At 38.7% G+C, this 19,906-nt stretch overlaps 1 protein-coding gene across 1 annotated transcript in view; it reads right to left on the reverse strand.

Annotated features, from left to right (window-relative positions):
- Nucleotides 1-1,518: 1,518 nt before the first annotated feature.
- Nucleotides 1,519-19,906, reverse strand: part of dlgap2b (discs, large (Drosophila) homolog-associated protein 2b) — a 284,389-nt gene continuing 266,001 nt past the window's right edge. The window contains exons 8-12 of the mRNA XM_061885789.1: nucleotides 18,637-18,722; nucleotides 18,157-18,563; nucleotides 16,256-16,347; nucleotides 9,323-9,475; nucleotides 1,519-5,227 (exon numbers count right to left, since the gene is read on the reverse strand). Of these exons, the coding sequence (XP_061741773.1) occupies nucleotides 5,012-5,227; nucleotides 9,323-9,475; nucleotides 16,256-16,347; nucleotides 18,157-18,563; nucleotides 18,637-18,722 (954 nt within the window). The 3' untranslated portion in view covers nucleotides 1,519-5,011. The remainder of the gene's footprint in view (nucleotides 5,228-9,322; nucleotides 9,476-16,255; nucleotides 16,348-18,156; nucleotides 18,564-18,636; nucleotides 18,723-19,906) is intronic.

Consider the following 19,906-nt stretch of genomic DNA (forward strand, 5'->3'; position numbering starts at 1 on the left):
TGTTAATATTTCATCATTGATATATAAACTATCAGACTGCGTGGTCGGTAGTAGTGGGATTCAGTAGGCCTTTAAAAACATGTTTAAAGGGGAACATTATCACAATTTTAAAAGGGTTAAAAACAATAAAAATCAGTTCCCAGAGGCTTGTTGTATTTTTTGAAGTTTTTTTCAAAATTTTACCGGTCTCGGAATATCCCTAAATAAAGCTTTAAAGTGCCTTATTTTCGCTCTCTGCGAAGACACTGGCCATTTCCCTGTGACGTCACACAGTGCTGCCAATGTAAACAAACAATGGGAATACCACAGCAAGATATAGTGTCATTAGCTCGGATTCAAACTCGGATTTCAGCGACTTAAGCGATTCAACAGATTATGCACGTATTGAAACAGATGGTTGTAGTATGAAAATATTGAAGAAAAAACTGAAGCTATTGAGCAAATAGCTATTGACGCTATTCATAGCCATAGCTTGGCCGAATAGCTGCGTTAGCATCGCCGGTAAAATGTGCGGACCAAACGATCAGGACTTTCGCATCTTTTGACACTGGAGCAACTTAAATCCGTCGATTGGTAAGTGTTTGTTTCGCATTAAATGTGGGTGGGAGGAAACGTAATATAGTTGCAAATGCATGTACAGGTTATCCATACATCTCTGTTCCATGTCTGCTTTAGCACCGCCGGTAAATAGCATGTTAGCATCGATTAGTGTAGCATGTTAGCATCGATTAGCTGGCAGTCAACATCAACAAAACTCACCTTTGTGATTTCGTTGACTATCGTTGCAAATGCATCTGCAGCTTATCCATACATCTCCGTGCCATGTCTGCCTTAGCATCGCCGGGAAAATGTGGAGAAACTCCAGCACATTCAATGGGGGTCTGGCGGCAGACACTTTGGCATCTTCGGGCCAGTGGTGCAACTTGAATCCCTCCCTGTTAGTGTTGTTACTCCCTCCGACAACACACCGTAGAGGCATGATGTCTCCAAGGCTCCAAAAAATAGTAAAAAAAACAGAAAATAACAGAGCTGAGACCCGGTGTTTGTAATGTGTTGAAAATGAAAAGAGCGGGTGTGTTACCTCGGCGACGTCACGTTCTGACGTCATCGCAAAAAGAGCCATAAACAGAAAGGCGTTTAATTCGCCAAAATTCACCCATTTAGAGTTCGGAAATCGGTTAAAAAAATAGATGGTCTTTTTTCTGCACCATCAAGGTATATATTGACGCTTCCATAGGTCTGGTGATAATGTTCCCCTTTAAAGTATATATTACTTTTTTTTTCACATCAAGCTGTTACATATTGGGTCTTTAACGCTATCTTCCACTGACTAGTTTAAATTCTTCTGCTTTGCAGGTTTTCTTGGGAATATGTTTAAAACATACCAGCGAGATATATATATATATATATATATATATATATATATATATATATATATATATATATATATATATATTTTTTTTTTTTTACATCAAGCTGTTTCTTATTGGGTCTTTAACACTAACTTCTTTTGGCCAGTTTAAACTATTTTAATTTTCAGGTTCTCTTTGGTAACATGTTTTAAACATACCAGCGATATTTTGCCCTGCCAAAGCAGGAACAACGAAGGAAAAATTGAGCAAAAAGGCCAAAGTAAAAAAAGAAAAAGCTGAAATGTTGATACTAAAAATGACACAAAGTTTAGATATAAATATATCCTTAGATTTTTCAGCCCGTTGGAAAACATTTGACAATTAAAGGGAAATTAAGGAATAACTGTTGATTTTGCTTGCAGGCTTAGCCCTTTTAGTGATGCCATCCATTTTAGCCATTGCGGTAAACGTACACCGGTGCTAGCGTTCCTGTCTTGTACGCTTATACTAATTCAGTGATCTGCAGTCGCCACGGCAACAACATGGACTCAGTGTAGCATGCAAATCTGAAGAGCATTGCAAAGATGATCCTTTCTACAGTCACAACCGAGCGAGCACACATCACCGCGGAGACAACGGGGCACCATATTGATAAATCTCTGTTTAAAAAGTCCTTGAGTGTGTGTGTGTGTGTGTGTGTGTGTGTGTGTGTGTGTGTGTGAGAGCACATAAGCCTGGTTTAAGGACAACCGTTGGAGAGTAAAAAGCAGCACCATTTACGATAGTAACTGACCAGTGTTAAAGTGTCATTTGCGTCTTTTCATGACTGGAATGACTTTTTTTTTTGTTCAAACTGAGCTTAAATGTTGCAGCGTAGAGACGTCCCCAAATCAACCAACAATTCATCAATAAATAGATTGTAAATCATATCGAGTCATCACAATATTTGAACTAAGAGAGGCTTTCGGGGTTGAATGACCGACATTGAATGACATGAAGAAAAACAACAACTGTCCTTTGCAATTCAACTGCAACATTATCTCATGAGCTCCATAAACTACATTTCCCTTGGAAATACAAACATGAATATCATAAGGCGCAAAATGCTTACCCCCCTCAAACCTCTTTAGTTCATAAATCAAATTCAATGTTCTGTGAAGGCAACATCAAACGTAATGTTGAATTGGGACGTCCGATTGAGATGGATGAAGTTTAAAATGGTAGTGCGGAATTTTCAGTAATGTTCTCATTTAGGAGGAACTTTTTACTGTTTCCACAAAAAAAAAATCAAAATTACATAATGAATTATTAATTAATACCTTCCGTCAGGGATGTCCAAAGTGTGGCCCGCAGCTAATATTTAACGGATACATTCTAGAAATACTGGGGTTTTTTTAAAACCCATAAAGAAGTGGAATAAAATAACAAACAGGTGAAATGTACCAAGAAAAAGTTGCAATGTTGACTAAAAACACAAAGCTGCCATGCAGGCTGTTTTTTATTCATAGCAGTCATTGCTCAAAATTGATAATGAATCCAAATCAATGTTGTTATGAGTAATCGACCTAGTCAAGGATCCAATTAATTCACATAAAAAATTCCACTTTAAAATAATTTTTGCGTAAAATACTGCATATCTTCTGTTTTTGCCATAAAAGGCGTAAAAGAAATGTGAAAAAATAATAATCGACGGATAGATCTGAATTTGATCTTGAGTCTTAAGCCTTGAAACCCTTTTGGATCCCCAAATAACGTGTGACATTTAAAACAACAGTCATTGCTTGAAAAATAATAATGAATCAACATTAATGTTGTTATGAATTATTGACCTATGTAAGGCTCCGATTACTTCAAATCAAATATTCCTCTTTGACATTTTTTGGGGGGGAAATATTGTATAGTTTGTTTTTTTTGCCATAAAAATTGGTTTTGACAAAAAGGAAATAAGTGAATTATATTTTATTTTTATTTTTTTTATATAGCGCTTTTCTCTGGTGACTCAAAGCGCTTTACATAGTGAAACCCAATATCTAAGTCACATTTAAACCAGTGTGGGTGGCACTGGGAGCACGTGGGTAAAGTGTCTTGCCCAAGGACACAACGGCAGTGACTAGGATGGCGGAAGCGGGAATCGAACCTACAACCCTCAAGTTGCTGGCACGGCCACTCTACCAACCGAGCTATACCGCCCCAACAAACATGAAAAAGTTATAAAAGTTTATAATCGACGAACAGGCGCAAAAATTAAAACAGGAATGACCTTGTTTGACACTTTTATGAGTGAGGCCCCAAATACTTTAGTGCGGCATTCAAAAGATATATTTTTATATAATATAAGCAATGATATACATCTATTTTTAATGCCATTTCTTAAAAAATATTTTTGAATTAAAATCAATGGTGTTAAGAAATATTAACCTATTTAAGGTTGCAATTACTTCACATCAAATATTGTCTTTGAAAGTTTGTTGAGGAAAATCTTGTTTATTTTGTGTTTTTGCCATAAAATACTGTGTTCTGATGAATAAAAGGGCATAAAACAAATGTGGAAAAAAAAATAAAAACGTATAATTAACGGATAGATATGAGATTGATCGAGAGACTTAAGTAAAAAAAAAAAGAAAAAAGGAAAACCTTTTTAAAACACTATTAAGAGTAGTGCCTTTTTTGAAACCCAAATATTTTAATTTGACATTAAAAATATATATGTTTAAGCAATTATATTTATATTTTAAATGTCATTGCTTAAAAATTAATTATGAATTAAAAACAATGTTGTTAAAATCGACGAATAAACCTGAAGTTACAGTTTAGGGTAAAAAAAAAATGTATGACTTATTTTAAACACAAAAAGGGCATAAAACAAACATGAAAAACATAGTAAAAACGTATAATTAACGCATAGGCCTGAAATTGATTTAGAAACTTAAGCGTTGGAAGTTGGAAAAAATATATATATATTTGTGACCTTTTTAAACCACTTTTATGATTTGGATCCCCAAATATTTTAGTGTGACATTTAAAAAAAGTAATTGCTTAAAGAAGAATAATAAATTAAAAATCAATATTGTTATGAATTATTGACCAATTTAAGGCTCCAATGACTTCACATCAAATATTAATCTCAGAAATTTTGGAGGGAACAACTATTGCATATTTTGTGTATTTGCCATAAAAGACTTTTGACAAACAGGGCTTAAAACATAAAACATTTTTTTTTATGATGACAGATAGACCAGAAGTTGATGTAGAGATTTAAGCCTTGAATAAAAAAAAAAAAGGTAATTATATATGACATTTTATTTTTATTTTTATGACTGAGACCCATATAGGTCCCTGGGACTAAACGTGAGAGGAGCCCTAAAGGTTACAAAAAAGTATATATTGTACTGGTTTTGAAATAAGGAACATAGCAAAATGGCCCCCGCACGCAGTGGACTAAGTTTGGACACCCCTGTTCTCGGTATTTCCTCAAATGGAAACTGAAGGGGTAACAGGTTGCATATTGTTGTGGAAATCCTCCTGCAAGCCCTACTCCCCCATGAATAAGGTGGTAGAGTGATGTGTAACATACATTATAAAGTGGGAGATGGTAGCTGCGAAACTGGTGTTGGACAAAGACTGTGAACGAAGACATTTTAGGGATGAATCCGTGGACCTCAAAGCCTCGTCTGAGCTTCCGGGATGTAGATCTCGATGCTGTCGGCCCGCTCCGTGGCTGAGTTCTGTCTGAACGACGCCGCTCGCTTGGCCGCCATCAGCCGCCTGCGCGCCTCGTGCCTCTGGCGGTCCTGGAGGTCTAGGGATCGTTCCCGCATTATGCCGCCACGCCCCCTGACAGGCCTTTTGGTAAGAGGAGGGATCCACTTTCGCTCCTCGGGTAAAGAGAGTGACAAATGAAAATGCAGGAAACCCTCCATGTTTCCTTCACACAGTCCACTTTGAAGTGGGGGTACTACTTCTGAGAATTCTGGTACAAATGGTGTCAGAAGTGGGATGAATGATTAGTGCCTATGACTACTGTGGTCAAAATGTAGGATTTGAAACACAATAGGTTCAAATATGTTCTGATTAAAACACTTATCAGACTTTCTCAACAGACGGCGTCAGAAGTGGGATGAATAATTACTGTAATTTGCACCATGCGGTACTATAAATACTATTTTCAGTATCAGGTTTTTAAAACCCGAAGTTTCAAATATTGTCTCGATTAAACTACTTATCAGACTTTTAGAACTTGCGCTGTCAGAAGTGGGATGAATAATTAGTGTGATTTGCACCCTATGGTGAGTATGTAAATCTTTTTAAACCCAGTACGTTCCGATATTTTTTCTGATGATACAACTACTTATATCCCCTCTGCAGAGTCTGACAGAAGTGGGAGGATTAGTTAGTGCGATTTGCACTCTGGTAGTATGAATAATATGGTCAGTATTTATGATTTTAAACTCAATATGTTCAATAATGATCTATGGACACTACTATTCAGATTTCCTAAACAGATGGTGTCAGAAGTGGGATAATTAGTTACTGAGATTTGCACCCTGCAGTACTGTAACTACTACGGTCCGATTTTAAAACCAATAGTTTCAAATATGGTCTGATAAAACTTATTAATCAGACATTTTTAACAGATGGTGTCAGAAGTAGGATGATTAGTTCATGTGATTTGCACCCTGCAGTACTATGACTGGATCAAATAGGATCTGATGATACGACTGTTTAGGATTCCACAACAGACAGTGTCAGAAGTGGGAATTTGCACACTAAGGTTTTATGACTACCGTATTTTTCGGACTATAAGTCGCAGTTTATTTCATAGTTTGGCCAGGGGTGCGACATACAGTATACTCCGGAGCGACTTATGTGTGAAATTATTAACACATTACCGTAAAATATCAAATAATATTATTTATCTCATTCGCGGAAGAGACATAGAAAATGTCAGCAATCGTCACACAAACGTCAACCGATAAGAATTCGCCGGCGGGGGGTGTCATGGCAGAAGTGCATTGTGGGATATGGGATGCTAACTGCTATATGCTATATGCTTCTGCCGTAGCTATTAAAATGGATCATTTCAACGTTGGCGGTAACTTAAAGAAACTGAGAATGGCTGAACAAAAATAGCCCCGAAAAGGAAATCATACACTGCAGATTACAATCTGGACGTAGTGAAATATGCAGCAGAAAACGACAAGAGGAAGCGGCGCATACCTTTGGAGTTGGCTGAGTTGTTTAGAAGCGACATCGAAGAAGAAGATTTCATCGGATTTTTCGATTAGGAGTGACAGATTGTTTGGTAAACGTATAGCATGTTCTATATGTTATAGTTATTTGAATGACTCTTACCATAATATGTTATGTTAACATACCAGGCACCTTCTCAGTTGGTTATTTATGCGTCATATAACGTACAAAACACGTTTCCATATGAGTTTGGAAATTGTGTTAGATGTAAATATAAACAAAATACAATGATTTGCAAATCATTTTCAACCCATATTCAGTTGAATATGCTACAAAGACAACATATTTGATGTTCAAACTGATAAAAAAAAATTGTTTTTGCAAATATTCATTACTTTAGAATTTGATGCCAGCAACACGTGACAAAGAAGTTGGGAAAGGTGGCAATAAATACTGATAAAGTTGAGGAATGCTCATCAAACACTTATATGGAACATCCCACAGGTGTGCAGGCTAATTGGGAACAGTTGGGTGCCATGATTGAGTATAAAAGCAGCTTACATGAAATGCTAAGTAATTCACTAACAAGGATGGGGTGAGGGTCACATTTTGTAAGCAAATTGTGGAATAGTTTTAGAAACAAAATTTCTCAACGAGCTATTGCAAGGAATTAAGGGATTTTACCATCTATGGTCCGTAAAATCATTAAAAAGTTCAGAGAATCTGGAGAAATCACTGCACATAAGCAATGATATTACAGACTTTTGACCCCTCAGGCGGTAATGCATCAAAAACCGACATCAATGTGAAAAGGATATCCCCACATGGGCTCAGGAACACTTCATAAAACCACTGTCAGTAACTACAGTTGGTCGCTACATCTGTAAGTGCAAGTTAAAACTCTACTATGCAAAGCCAAACCCATTTATCAACAATATCCTGAAACGCTGCGGGCTTAGGCTGGGCCCGAGCTCACCTAAGATGGACTGATGCAAAGTTGAAAGGTGTTCTGTGGTCTGACGAGTCCACATTTCAAATTATATTCGGAAACAGAGGACGTGGTGTCCTTTGTTCAGAACAAAGGGAAAAATAACCATTCGGATTGTTATAGGCGCAAAGTTCAAAAGCCAGCATCTGTGAGGGTATGGGGGTGTATTAGTGCCCAAGGCATGAGTAACTTACACATCTGTGAAGGCACCATTAATGCAGAAAGGCCCATACAGGTTTTGGAACAACATATGTTGTCATCCAAGCAACGTTATCATGGACGCCCCTGCTTATTTCAGCAAGACAAGTATTACAACAGCGTGGCTTCGTAAAAAAAGAGTGCGGGTACATCCCTGGCCCGCCTGCAGTCCAGACCTGTCTACCGTCGAAAATGTGTGGCGCATTATGAAGCATAAAATACGACAGCGGAGACCCTGGACTGCTGAACGACTGAAGCTCTACATAAAACAAGAATGGGAAAGAATTCCACTTTCAAAGCTTCAACAATTAGTTTCCTCAGTTCCCAAACGTTTATTGAGTGTTTTTAAAAGAAAAGGTGATGTAACACAGTGGTGAACATGTCCTTTCCCAACTACTTTGGCACACGTTGCAGCCATAAAATTCTAAGTTAATTATTATTTGCAAAAAAAAATAAAGTTTATGAGTTTGAACATCAAATATGTTGTCTTTGTAGTGCATTCAATTGAATATGGGTTGAAAAGGATTTGCAATTCAGTTTATATTTACATCTAACACAATTTCCCAACTCATATGGAAACGGGGTTTGTATACTTATTCAGCCTGTTGTTCACTATTCTTTATTTTAAATTGCCTTTCAAATGTCTATTCTTGGTGTTGGATTTTGTCAAATAAATTTCCCCCCAAAAATGCAACTTATACTCCAGTGCGATGTACATATGTTTTTTTCCTTCTTTATTATGCTTTTTCGGCCGTGTACTCCGGAGCGATTTATAATCCGAAAAATACGGTACTATGGTTGGTATGCAGATTTTCAAACCCGGTATGTTTCGACATTGTCTGTGGATACTACTACTCAGACTTCCCCAACAGGTTGTGTCAGAAGTGGAATGAATAACGAATGTAATTTGCACTCTGCGGTACTATGGCTACTATAGTTAGTATGTGGGGTTTTTAAACCCAGTACATTCTGATATGATCTGTGGATACTACTACTCAGACTTCCCCAACAAATGGTGTCAGAAGTGGGATGATCAATTAATGTGATTTGCGCTGTATGGTGGTATGATTACAATGATCAGTAAGTAGGTTTTTAACCCAATAGCTTCAAACATGGTCTAATTATTTGAATACTCAGATTTCCTCAACAGTTGGTGTCAGAAGTGGGATGAATAATTATTGTGATTTACACCCTGCCGTACTGTGCTGACTATTGCCAGTGTATATGTTTTTAAACCCACTAGGTTTAAATACAGTAATGATACTACTCAGACCTCCTCAACAGTTGGTGTCAGAAGTGGGACGATTATTTGATATGTTTTGCACCTTGGGGTCTGATGGATAAATCCCAGTGGCACACATCTTCAAAGACATAAAGTGGGAGTCACCCTGCCCTGGCAGTTCACACGGGTTTCAACTCACCGTGTGAACTGGTTTCATGCTGTACTGGGCAATCTACCAATAAACGTTTCAATCAATCAATCAATACCCCCAATGTCACAAATTATATTGCATGGACCATGTATTTTGTAAACAAACACCTAATTAAACACTACTTCTTGATGATTAAGTAGTGACGTAAATCTATGTTTTACCTTCTTTTCGGGACTCTCCACCATCTGCCACTGGTTGCTTTTGATCTGCTGCAGCTCATCAAACTTGGCAGTGACGTCGTCAATAGAAAGCTGCAAGAGGTCCCAGAATCCAGCCAGGTCCTGAGAAGTGGGTCTGGGCATGGCGCTGGGGTCCTTGTTTTTTTTGGGGGTGGGGGGGCGTTTGTGTGGAAAAAAGAAAAATAGTTGATTGGCAATTTTTACATTCTATTTAGCAAACTCCAACAACAACAGTTTTTGACTACCTAATGGATATAATGTATGTCTTCCACTAGAGGGCAGTGCAGGCCCAATACTGTGCAGCAAGTAAACATAATGTACTGTATCTGCGCAATGTCCCATCCATCCATTTCCTACCGCTTATTCCCTTTCGGGGTTGCGGGGGGCGCTGGCGCCTATCTCAGCTACAATCGGGCAGAAGGCAGGGTACACCATGGACAAGTCGCCACCTCATCGCAGGGCCAACACAGATAGACAGTAAATGGCCCAAATACATAATTGGATAAATGAATTGATTAACGTGGACCCCGACTTAAACAAGTTGAAAAACTTATTCGGGTGTTACCATTTAGTGCTCAATTGTACAGAATATGTACAGAACTGTGCAATCTAATACAACTAATAAAAGGTTCAATCAATCAATCAAAAATTTGGTTTGACTTGAATTGGATAGCACTACATTTTCCAATCATGTCAGCATCTGCATATATATACACATTAATGTTGTCACAGGCACCACAATATTGTAGGAATGGGTTGATTGGCAACACTAAATTGGCCCTAGTGTGTGAATGTGAGTGTGAATGTTGTCTGTCTATCTGTGTTGGCCCTGCGATGAGGTGGCGACTTGTCCCGGGTGCACCCCGCCTTCCGCCCGATTGTAGCTGAGATAGGCGCCAGCGCCCCCCGCGACCCCAAAAGGGAATAAGCGGTAGAAAATGGATGGATGGATGGATTTAACACCATGTTTATCTGTTTTTTTTTATATACTCTACAGTATTTTTTATTTGCCATCATATTTTTGCTTCATTTCAGAAAGACACCCTCTTCGATCTAAGCAATCTGAGCTTGTCACAGCCAATGTGAGACTTAATTCATCACGCCCCTATCTGTGAGGAGAGACCTGTTCCAAAATCAACAACATACACACAAGGTAGGTTTTCATAATATACTGTTTTCTGTGATTTTCCTGTCAAAGTTGGGCCTTTTTAAATTATAGCCCTAAGTTTCCAAGTAGGACATCAAAACTGGGTGCTAAAATAAGATTCAAATGTAAAAGCTGATACAGAATACAGTGTATTAGTAGTATTAATATTAGTTTTTATTATATTTTTTAACTGTAATTTGTTTGGTGTAAATATAGAAGGTTAAAATACAATTTTAAAAAGTCAATGCTAAGGTCATTTTTGTGTGTTTTATGAAGGTCAGAAAACATATTTTGGACAAAAAGTACTTAATTTCAATGTTTCGCTCTTAAAAACAATGAAGATTAACAGTAATGTAACATAAGGACGGCGTGGCGCAGTGGGAGAGTGGCTGTGCGCAACCCGAGGGTCCTTTGTTCAATTCCCACCTAGTACCAACCTCGTCACGTCCGTTGTGTCCTGAGCAAGACACTTCACCCTTGCTCCTGGTGGGGGCTGGTTAGCGCCTTGCATGACAGCTCCCTCCATCAGTGTGTGAATGTGTGTGTGAATGGGTAAATGTGGAAGTAGTGTCAAAGCGCTTTGAGTACTTTGAAGGTAGAAAAGCGCTATACAAGTATAACCCATTTATAAGTGTACGCGGTGGTATCTCAACCAATCAAACTGCGGCATAAATTGATTGACATGTACACTGTTCAATGAATGCTTAGAATCAACCCGAGGGTCCCTGGTTCAATCCCCACCTAGTACCAACCTCGTCACTTCACCCTTTATCCTTAAGACCAGACTTAAGACCAGGGGAGACAGGGCCTTCTCTGTGGTCGGCCCTACGCTCTGGAACACTCTGCCGCTCCATGTTCAAACTGCTTCCACAGTGGAGTGTTTTAAGTCTCGTCTTAAGACCCACTTTTATTCTTTGGCTTTTAACACTACGTGAGTTGTGTGGTCCTCTGTTGTCCGCTGTGTTTTTTTATACACTTTGATTTCTATTTTACTGTTTTAATTGATTTTACCCTTTAAAATAGTTTTTAATCATATTTGTTTTATATTGTTTTTATTGGTTTTATATTTATTTATATTTTGTTTTTATTCAGTCATTGGTGGAGCATAATATATATATATATATACTTTTTTAAATTTTATTTTATTTCTTTCTTTATTTATTTATTATTATTTTTTTTTCACAATTGTTTTTAACACGGCTGGGCAGCACTTTGGAAACGTTATTGTTGTTTAAATGTGCTGTATAAATAAAGTGGATTGGATTGGATTGATGTATGCTGGTTAGCGCCTTGCATGGCAGCTCCCTCCAATAGTGTTTGAATGTGTGTGTGAATGGGTAAATGTGGAAGTAGTGAATTGGTTAACCATGAATTGGTTAACGTGGACCCCGACCTAGACAACTTGAAAAACTTATTCGAGTGTTACCAATTAGTGATCAATTGTACAAAATATGTACTGTACTGTGCAATCTATTAATACATGTTTCAATTAGGGGTGTAACGGTACACAAAAATTTCGGTTCAGTACGTACCTCGGTTCAGAGGTCACGGTTCGGTTCATTTTCAGTATAGTAAGAAAAAACAAAATATACATTTTTTGATTACTTATTACTTAATTTGCTAAATCTTCCACCAAAAATAATTTTTTTTGTGGAATATTTGATGTGAAGTAATCGGAAACTCGGATAGGTCAATAATTCATAATAACATTGATTTTGATTCAATATTATGTTTTAAACAATGACAGTTTGGAAAAAAAAAAAAACAGCTTTGTTTTATTAGTAAACGTTGCAAGTTTTTCTAAATTATATTTAGCCTTTAAGATTTTTTATTTCACTTTTGTTTATGTTTTTGTTTATTTTAATAGTTTTTTTAGAATGTGCCGTGGGCCTTTTAAAACATTAGCTGTGTGCCGCAAATGGTCTCCGGGGCACACTTTTGAAACCCCTGCTATAGATAATAAAAAATTAAATCTGATTAATCAAAGGATAAAAAGCAGAGCCTGGTGACGCATGCGCGTTTATCATAACTCTCTAGCTTTCTCTCTCCCGCCCTCACGAATGTTAACGCTGAGTGCACCACTTATTATTATTATTTTTTAACCCCTTCTTAACCCTGAACTTACATTGAAAATACACACAACCATAACTTAAAATGCCGGACATTCGAGGCATTTAAGAAACTCCACAAAGAGGACATATCCCGTGAAAAGAGGAGGTGTGGTCAGTCTATCATAGCCCAGTCGTTGCTAGCATGCCGTGTGTTGTTGTTTTTTTGATTGATTAAAACTTTGATTAGTAGATTGCACAGTACAGTACATATTCCGTACAATTGGTAACATCCGAATAAGTTTTTCAACTTGTTTAAGTCGGGGTCCACGTAAATTCATTCATGGTGCTTCGGTGTGCATGGTTTACACAACGTGCGGTGCGCTACTTATATGTCCGTGTCGTTCGGTTCACCTGCGAACCGAACCGAAACCCCCCGTACCAAAACGGTTCGATACAAATACACGTACCGTTACACCCCGAGTTTCAATCAATCAATCAATACCCCAAAATGATGTCACGACCAATCAAACTGTGGCATAAATTATTTTACGTGGCGTCGTCCAATGAAAGCAAGAATTATACCAGACATTTCCGGGGGGGGGGGGGGGGGGCAAAACAACGCTATTTGATTGTACAGTCAGGCAAGCTAATACTAGAGCTAGCTAAACTTCATTCGTAGTTTAACACAACATGGCTTGAAGATGATTATTAATGTTTTTTAAATTGGCAATATACTGAAAGATACTCATAAAAACACCACATAACTGATAGAACATTCATTATTGCTGTGGTTAAGTCGCACACCTAATTCAACAGAAGTTTTTGAATTCAGCAGCATGGTAGGTAATCTAGGCTTCACTTTGGCAGAGGGGTTAGTGCGTCTGCCTCACAATACGAAGGTCCTGCAGTCCTGGGTTCAATTCCAGGCTGAGGATCTTTCTGTGTGGAGTTTGCATGTTCTCCCCGTGAATGCGTGGGTTCCCTCCGGGTACTCCGGATTCCCCCCACTTCCAAAGACATGCACCTGGGGATAGGTTGATTGGCAACACTAAATTGGCCCTAGTGTGTGAATGTGAGTGTGAATGTTGTCTGTCTATCTGTGTTGGCCCTGCGATGAGGTGGCGACTTGTCCAGGGTCTACCCCCCTTCCGCCCGATTGTAGCTGAGATGGGCGCCAGCGCCCCCAGCGACCCCGAAAGGGAATAAGCGGTAGAAAAAGGATCGATGGATAGGTAATCTAAATGTAATATACATTTATGTTGGGATACTGAATCGTGTTCATTTCTTTTTAGGTTTGTCGTTCATATATTTTACATATTTTCACTCTCATCAGGATAAATTAGGTATGCTAAAAAAAGGAAAATATTTCCTTTCTTGAATATTATGCAATGCAACTCTATCCCATAATAAACTATAATAGAAACAGCACTAATAGCACAATATTGCTAAATTAATACAGACAGTATACTTCTTAGCAAGAGATGGGATGTATGGCTCTTTGGAGGTAGCTGGATCTTAAGTAACTATTCCTTTAAAAGAAAAACATGTTTTTCTAATCAGAAAAACAATCACTAGTTTCAGTTATACGATAAGATTTTAATCAGAAAAAAATAATTTGCGCAAATTTTACTCTGTTATTTTGAAATATCGGCTAAAGATTATTTTTTTGTTGTGTTTAATTGTAAACATTCCATAAGCCAGATTTCCATGCTTTGGCAGTGACATCATCAGTAAGAATTTCCCCCACCTATCTATAAAAATGTTTAGTATTTTAACAATGTAGGAAACAATACCAATAAGTAAGTATAAATGCATTAATAAATCCAAAAAGTATCGCTAAAACTACAATAAAAATTCGTACATCATAAAAATGTGAGGACACAAATATACTGTACTACCATACACATTGTGTGTGTAGGCTTAAACTACTTACATAAAACTTTAAAATAATGAACCCAAAAGGTGACTCCAAATAAAAAAAATAAATAGAAAATACATATGTAAATATATTTTTCGATATGAAAAAAATATATATATTAAAAAAAAAAAAGTTAATTCAAAAGCTGCTACGTTTCTTTTAACCTTCGTCTTGTGTTAGGGTCGGCACCGACCCGTTTTAGTTTTTAAATGCATAAAAACACCACATACATTTATTTTTTTGCATCAAAGCTTTTTGACTTTGTCAGGAACCTCTTTGTCAACAAAATAAAACATTTTAATTTTTTTCACTAAATTATAAAATGCTCTGGTAGAAATTATGCCCTTGGTGTTGTTAGGGTCGGTTGCGACCCGGTTATAAAAATAAGATGATGAAGCAATGATAAGAGCCAAAACTGAACACACTGACAGCCAGCTCCTCTCCCAATCATGTGAGCTTTAGTGGATTCTCATTTTACCTTGTTATCCTGTACAAAAACAAACAAAACACGGACACTAAAAGTGTCACTTTTTGCCACTCTGATTTTGTTTTTTTTATTAGTTTTGGAACTAGTAATCTATTTCTCTTGGTTTCATTTCCTTGATTGGTTGTTTGTTTGATGTTGGATTTCTGTTGCTGAAGAAAATACTTTTTAGCCTTTTTCTTGAAGTAAATATATATGGGTCGAAATTGACCCGTAACACCATAGATGTTACTATAGTTAAAATTCTTAAAATTAAAAAATAAACAAAACACATTTATTTAAGAGATGTGTTCTAATACCCCTTAGTAATAGTTAGGTAACACAACAACATTTTTTTATTTATATGATTCTCTTGAGGTTCGTTTTACCATTTTTAAAAATTGAAATCGAGGGGTATACTGACAAAATAAGGCCCAATGGCCCAAACCAAAAATATTTAAAACCAATATTTTCAAGGATAAGGAAGCCTAACAAGGTAACCAAGAGATGAGAAACAAATTGGATGATAGGTAATTGTTTTTAGTGTATTTTACAGCTGATTTAAAACATGGGTCAAAACCGACCCGTTAACATAAGAGATGGTAACAGAACGCTAACACAAGAGGAAGGTTAACTGACTCATTTTGTAGTCCAGTTGCCAGTAGGTTGTCACACACGTGCAGAGTGGTCAGTTGGAGACGTCTAATTTGCATATGCATAAAAAAACGTATCCAAGCAAACCACTCACAACAGAAAAAAAGTTATCATCGTTCATCAAAAGACTTGATTGGTTCACTTGCCTATTCTGAGCATGACTGACTCAAAATAGACAGGCTTAGCAGCTAGTATTTTGGCTTTTTTTTTTTTTTTACATAACACTGTAAATGTGGCAAGCTGTTGAACAACATGTACAATGACGCTCTTTGGAGGCGTTTTAGTGCAGGTAAGACACCTCCGAAGGGCTTGGTGTGGTGCGGTGACATGAGCACAAAGCAATGAGATGGAGTGGCAGTCCATTATTCAGACTCAGAGACCCAATTCAAACTGCTGCCAATGTACATTAATGGAAGGGCTCAACTCCTTCCGATTGGAATTCCCCTTTCGTTTCTTCAGGGCTGGACAGCGGCCGAGGGACCGCTTCGCTATTGATTTCGCCGGTCTATTTCTGGAGGGCGAACAAGAGCCGAGTCAGGCCCGTGTGGCTTCTCAGAGCTCAAGCGAGGAGACGGGTACGTTTACCCACAATGCAACTCGCTAAGAAGCAAATTAAAAGCATGTCGTCTGACGCAGATGGGATTTGCAGCAGTTGATCGAGGTTGTGTTACCGATCACTCACCAGATTTTGCTGACACAGCCAGTAAAACTGCTGAAACTTTTGGGACATGAGCAGCTGAGCGCTCCCCACGGCACTCCGGATTTTCCCGAGAACTGCGCATAAACACACAGAGAAAGAAAGATAACTTGCAAAAAGAGCAACTTCTGGAGTTGTCTTCCACTATGACTTCTTTTCAGGCTTTTAGCCCTGTAGCTAGCACGCTCGTCTCTCATGCCGGATGACCCAGGTTCAAGTCCCAGGCGGAACAGAAAGCGATACCAAGTGAAAAGCCTGAGCTATCAACCCGGTAACAAGCAATGCTCTTAAAGGGAAATTGCACTTTTTTGAAATGTTGCCTATCATTCACAATCCTTATGTCGGACAAGAAGTTGAAGAACACAAATGCTTTTTTTTTTTTTTTGCATTTTAACTCATAAATAAATGCTAACAAATGTCAGCTAACAATGAGAGGAATCATATTTACTCTATTCTGCCAATAAAGTGCTGTAAAAAACATCCAACAACCTCCATCATTGTTTTATATACACGCTGTAAGTATATATGTAATGTAGTAACAGGCACATTCATAATAACATTTAATATTTACGTATTTTGAGTATACGGTTCTGCTTTAACTTCACAGACATCATAAAGTTCACTATTACCTTCCACAACTAGTACTACTACTAATCATTGCAATCTTCATGAGAGCCAGCAATGACTACTTTGGGACAAAATATGACCCAGAACCATATATTTTTGAGCCTGAATATACGGAGGATGATCTACAAGTTTTTGAAGCTGAGTGATAAGCAGATCCAGCAAATACAAACTATGAGCATGGTAAAACAATCCCTTACTGTACAATGGTAGCTCTCACTTGCTTACTGATGGAATGTTTAGGTCTTCCTGTTCAGATGACAAATTAATCATAATCCTCACGTTGCTAAAAAAAAGAAGTTAGACAAGCGTCTTTTTGTGTAAGTCTGTCCGGGTCAAAGTTAAATGTCAAAGTTGACCAACTTCCTGATTTATGGCAACAACCTTCTATTATACAAGTAAGAAGCATAATTTATAACCTAAAATTCACATTTAACAAAAACTCAGAGGCGTTACAGCATCTTAGTATGTGAAAATAGCAGCAAAATCTAGTTACCTCTCTGTGATCATGTCGCCGCTAAAAGTAGTTTCTCAGGGTTTGCACTTCTAATAAAAATATATGTTAATACTTGGTTATTATTCAGGTCACGAGGTGCAAATGGAGTTTTGGTGTTTTTACATGTTTTTTTTTAGAGGGCTTTATGGGCACAATAGGTAACTTGTTAAACACCCATACTCGCCATATTTTACGAATTAGGATGCAAAAAAACAAGAAACACACGTGTTCTTGTCTTATATAGGGAATCTGCATGACGGGCAAAATTCCAAAAAAACTGCAGTTCCCTTGAAGTGAGTCAAAGTGTGATCAATCAATAATTAATGTAATTATTTATGTAATAATGTAAAGAAGAAAAACACATGTGTTCTTGTCTTATATAGGGAATCTGCATGATGGGCAAATTCCCCCCAAAAAAGTGCAGTCCTCTTTAAGTGAGTCAAAGTGTGATCAATCAATAATTAATGTAATTATTCTGCGAACGATTAATTAATTTGTATGTTTTTGTCATCTATTTACTGTTCTAATAATGATTTCAGAAAGTATCTAGGAAAATGTTTGCTCAGTGATTTGGTCGATTTTCTTGAAAGGCAATTAATCAACTCCGGACAATTGACAAAAAATGTAAAGAATTATTCATCAACATGAATTATTTATTCGATTAATACGCCTATTTTCTAAGTAACACATGTAGCTGTTTTGATGGATACCATATTGACCTGACAGTGGGGTCATAACGAGGCAAAAACAAAAGAAAAGTGCTTACTCTCCTCGGACAGGTCGTGCTCCTCTGCCTCCCTTTCCATCTCTTTGCACCATCCCTCCAGCCTTTTGGTTTCATTGTGAAGAAGCTGCATGAACCAGCCACCGTCCCTGCGAAGCGGAGACACTCGGCCCGTCTCGGTGGCCTCCAGGCTGGGTTCGCCCAGCCAGGGCTCAGGTTGCGGGCTGGTTGTCCCGCTGGAGGGCCGGTAGTCCTCCCTGTAGCTGAACAGGCCCTGTGTGCGCACCGTGCGGATCGCCCCGTACTGCGTGGGGGTGCTGGGTTCAGAATGGCGTCCAAAAGCGCCACCGAACTGCAGACCCTTGTCTTCCATGGACGGGAAGCCCTCCAGCTCCATGTCGGCTTGGACCGCGGTAGTGACGCTGTTGGAGCGCTTGATCCGTCCTTGCCTAAACATGTCATCAAGTTTAAGTGAGTCACGTCACTTCACAGATGAAAACAGCTTTTCGAAGCACCGCATACCGTTTGTGATCCTCCACCTGGATGCCTATGGAGTGGAATTGAGGAAGGCCTTTACCTTCAGTCTCAGAGTCCGTCACCGTTTCCACCTGCACAAGTAGACGTTGAAATCCGAATATTTATAACAACTTTTTACAAAATAGAAGCATGCTATCTTGGTAAAATCCTCAGCATGTATTTTTGCACTTGTGGTAATTAGGCTGCACTTGTGTACCTGTATACTATCCGTCAGGAAGTTGACAAAGTATTGTCATTGTTTGTATGTTCTTTTAAAATATTGGACTCGTTTATATCAAGTGTGACCTCGGCGAACATGCCAGAATATGACAAGCTTGGCTTCAGTGGGAGACGAGGAAAGACTTTTGTGATATTCTATTTAATGTTATTAAGGATACAATGTCATGCAGAGGTGTACTTATAACTAGAATCTGCGCATTTACGGTAGGAATTGCGTGTGAACGCCACAGCTGAAATGCGCGAGCCGCCAACACGCGCAGGTGGAATTGAAATGTTTGCATGCTTACAGTTAGCATGTGTAACATACCAAGTTATATTACTTTGGGGTAATTGATTGCAATATGTGGAACTGTGGACCAGCTCTATACTCTCCGCAGGGTTCTTGAGGGTGCATGGGAGTTTGCCCAACCAGTCTACATGTGCTTCGTGGACTTGGAGAAGGCATTCGACCGTGTCCCTCGGGAAGTCCTGTGGGGAGTGCTCAGAGAGTATGGGGTATCGGACTGTCTTAATGTGGCGGTCCGCTCCCTGTACGATCAGTGTCAGAGTTTGGTCCGCATTGCCGGCAGTAAGTCGAACACATTTCCAGTGAGGGTTGGACTCCGCCAAGGCTGTCCTTTGTCACCGATTCTGTTCATAACTTTTATGGACAGAATTTCTAGGCGCAGTCAAGGCGTTGAGGGGTTCCGGTCTGGTGACCGCAGGATTAGGTCTCTGCTTTTTACAGATGATGTGGTCCTGATGGCTTCATCTGACCGGGATCTTCAGCTCTCACTGGATCGGTTCGCAGCCGAGTGTGAAGCGACCGGAATGAGAATCAGCCCCTCTAAGTCCGAGTCCATGGTTCTCGCCCGGAAAAGGGTGGAGTGCCATCTCCGGGTTGGGGAGGAGACCCTGCCCCAAGTGGAGGAGTTCAAGTACCTAGGAGTCTTGTTCACAAGTGGGGGAAGAGTGGATCGTGAGATCGACAGGCGGATCGGTGCGGCGTCTTCAGTAATGCGGACGTTGTACCGATCCGTTGTGGTGAAGAAGGAGC

This window comes from Nerophis ophidion, linkage group LG24 (assembly GCF_033978795.1).
Source record: "Nerophis ophidion isolate RoL-2023_Sa linkage group LG24, RoL_Noph_v1.0, whole genome shotgun sequence".
NCBI classification, from domain to species: domain Eukaryota; kingdom Metazoa; phylum Chordata; class Actinopteri; order Syngnathiformes; family Syngnathidae; genus Nerophis; species Nerophis ophidion.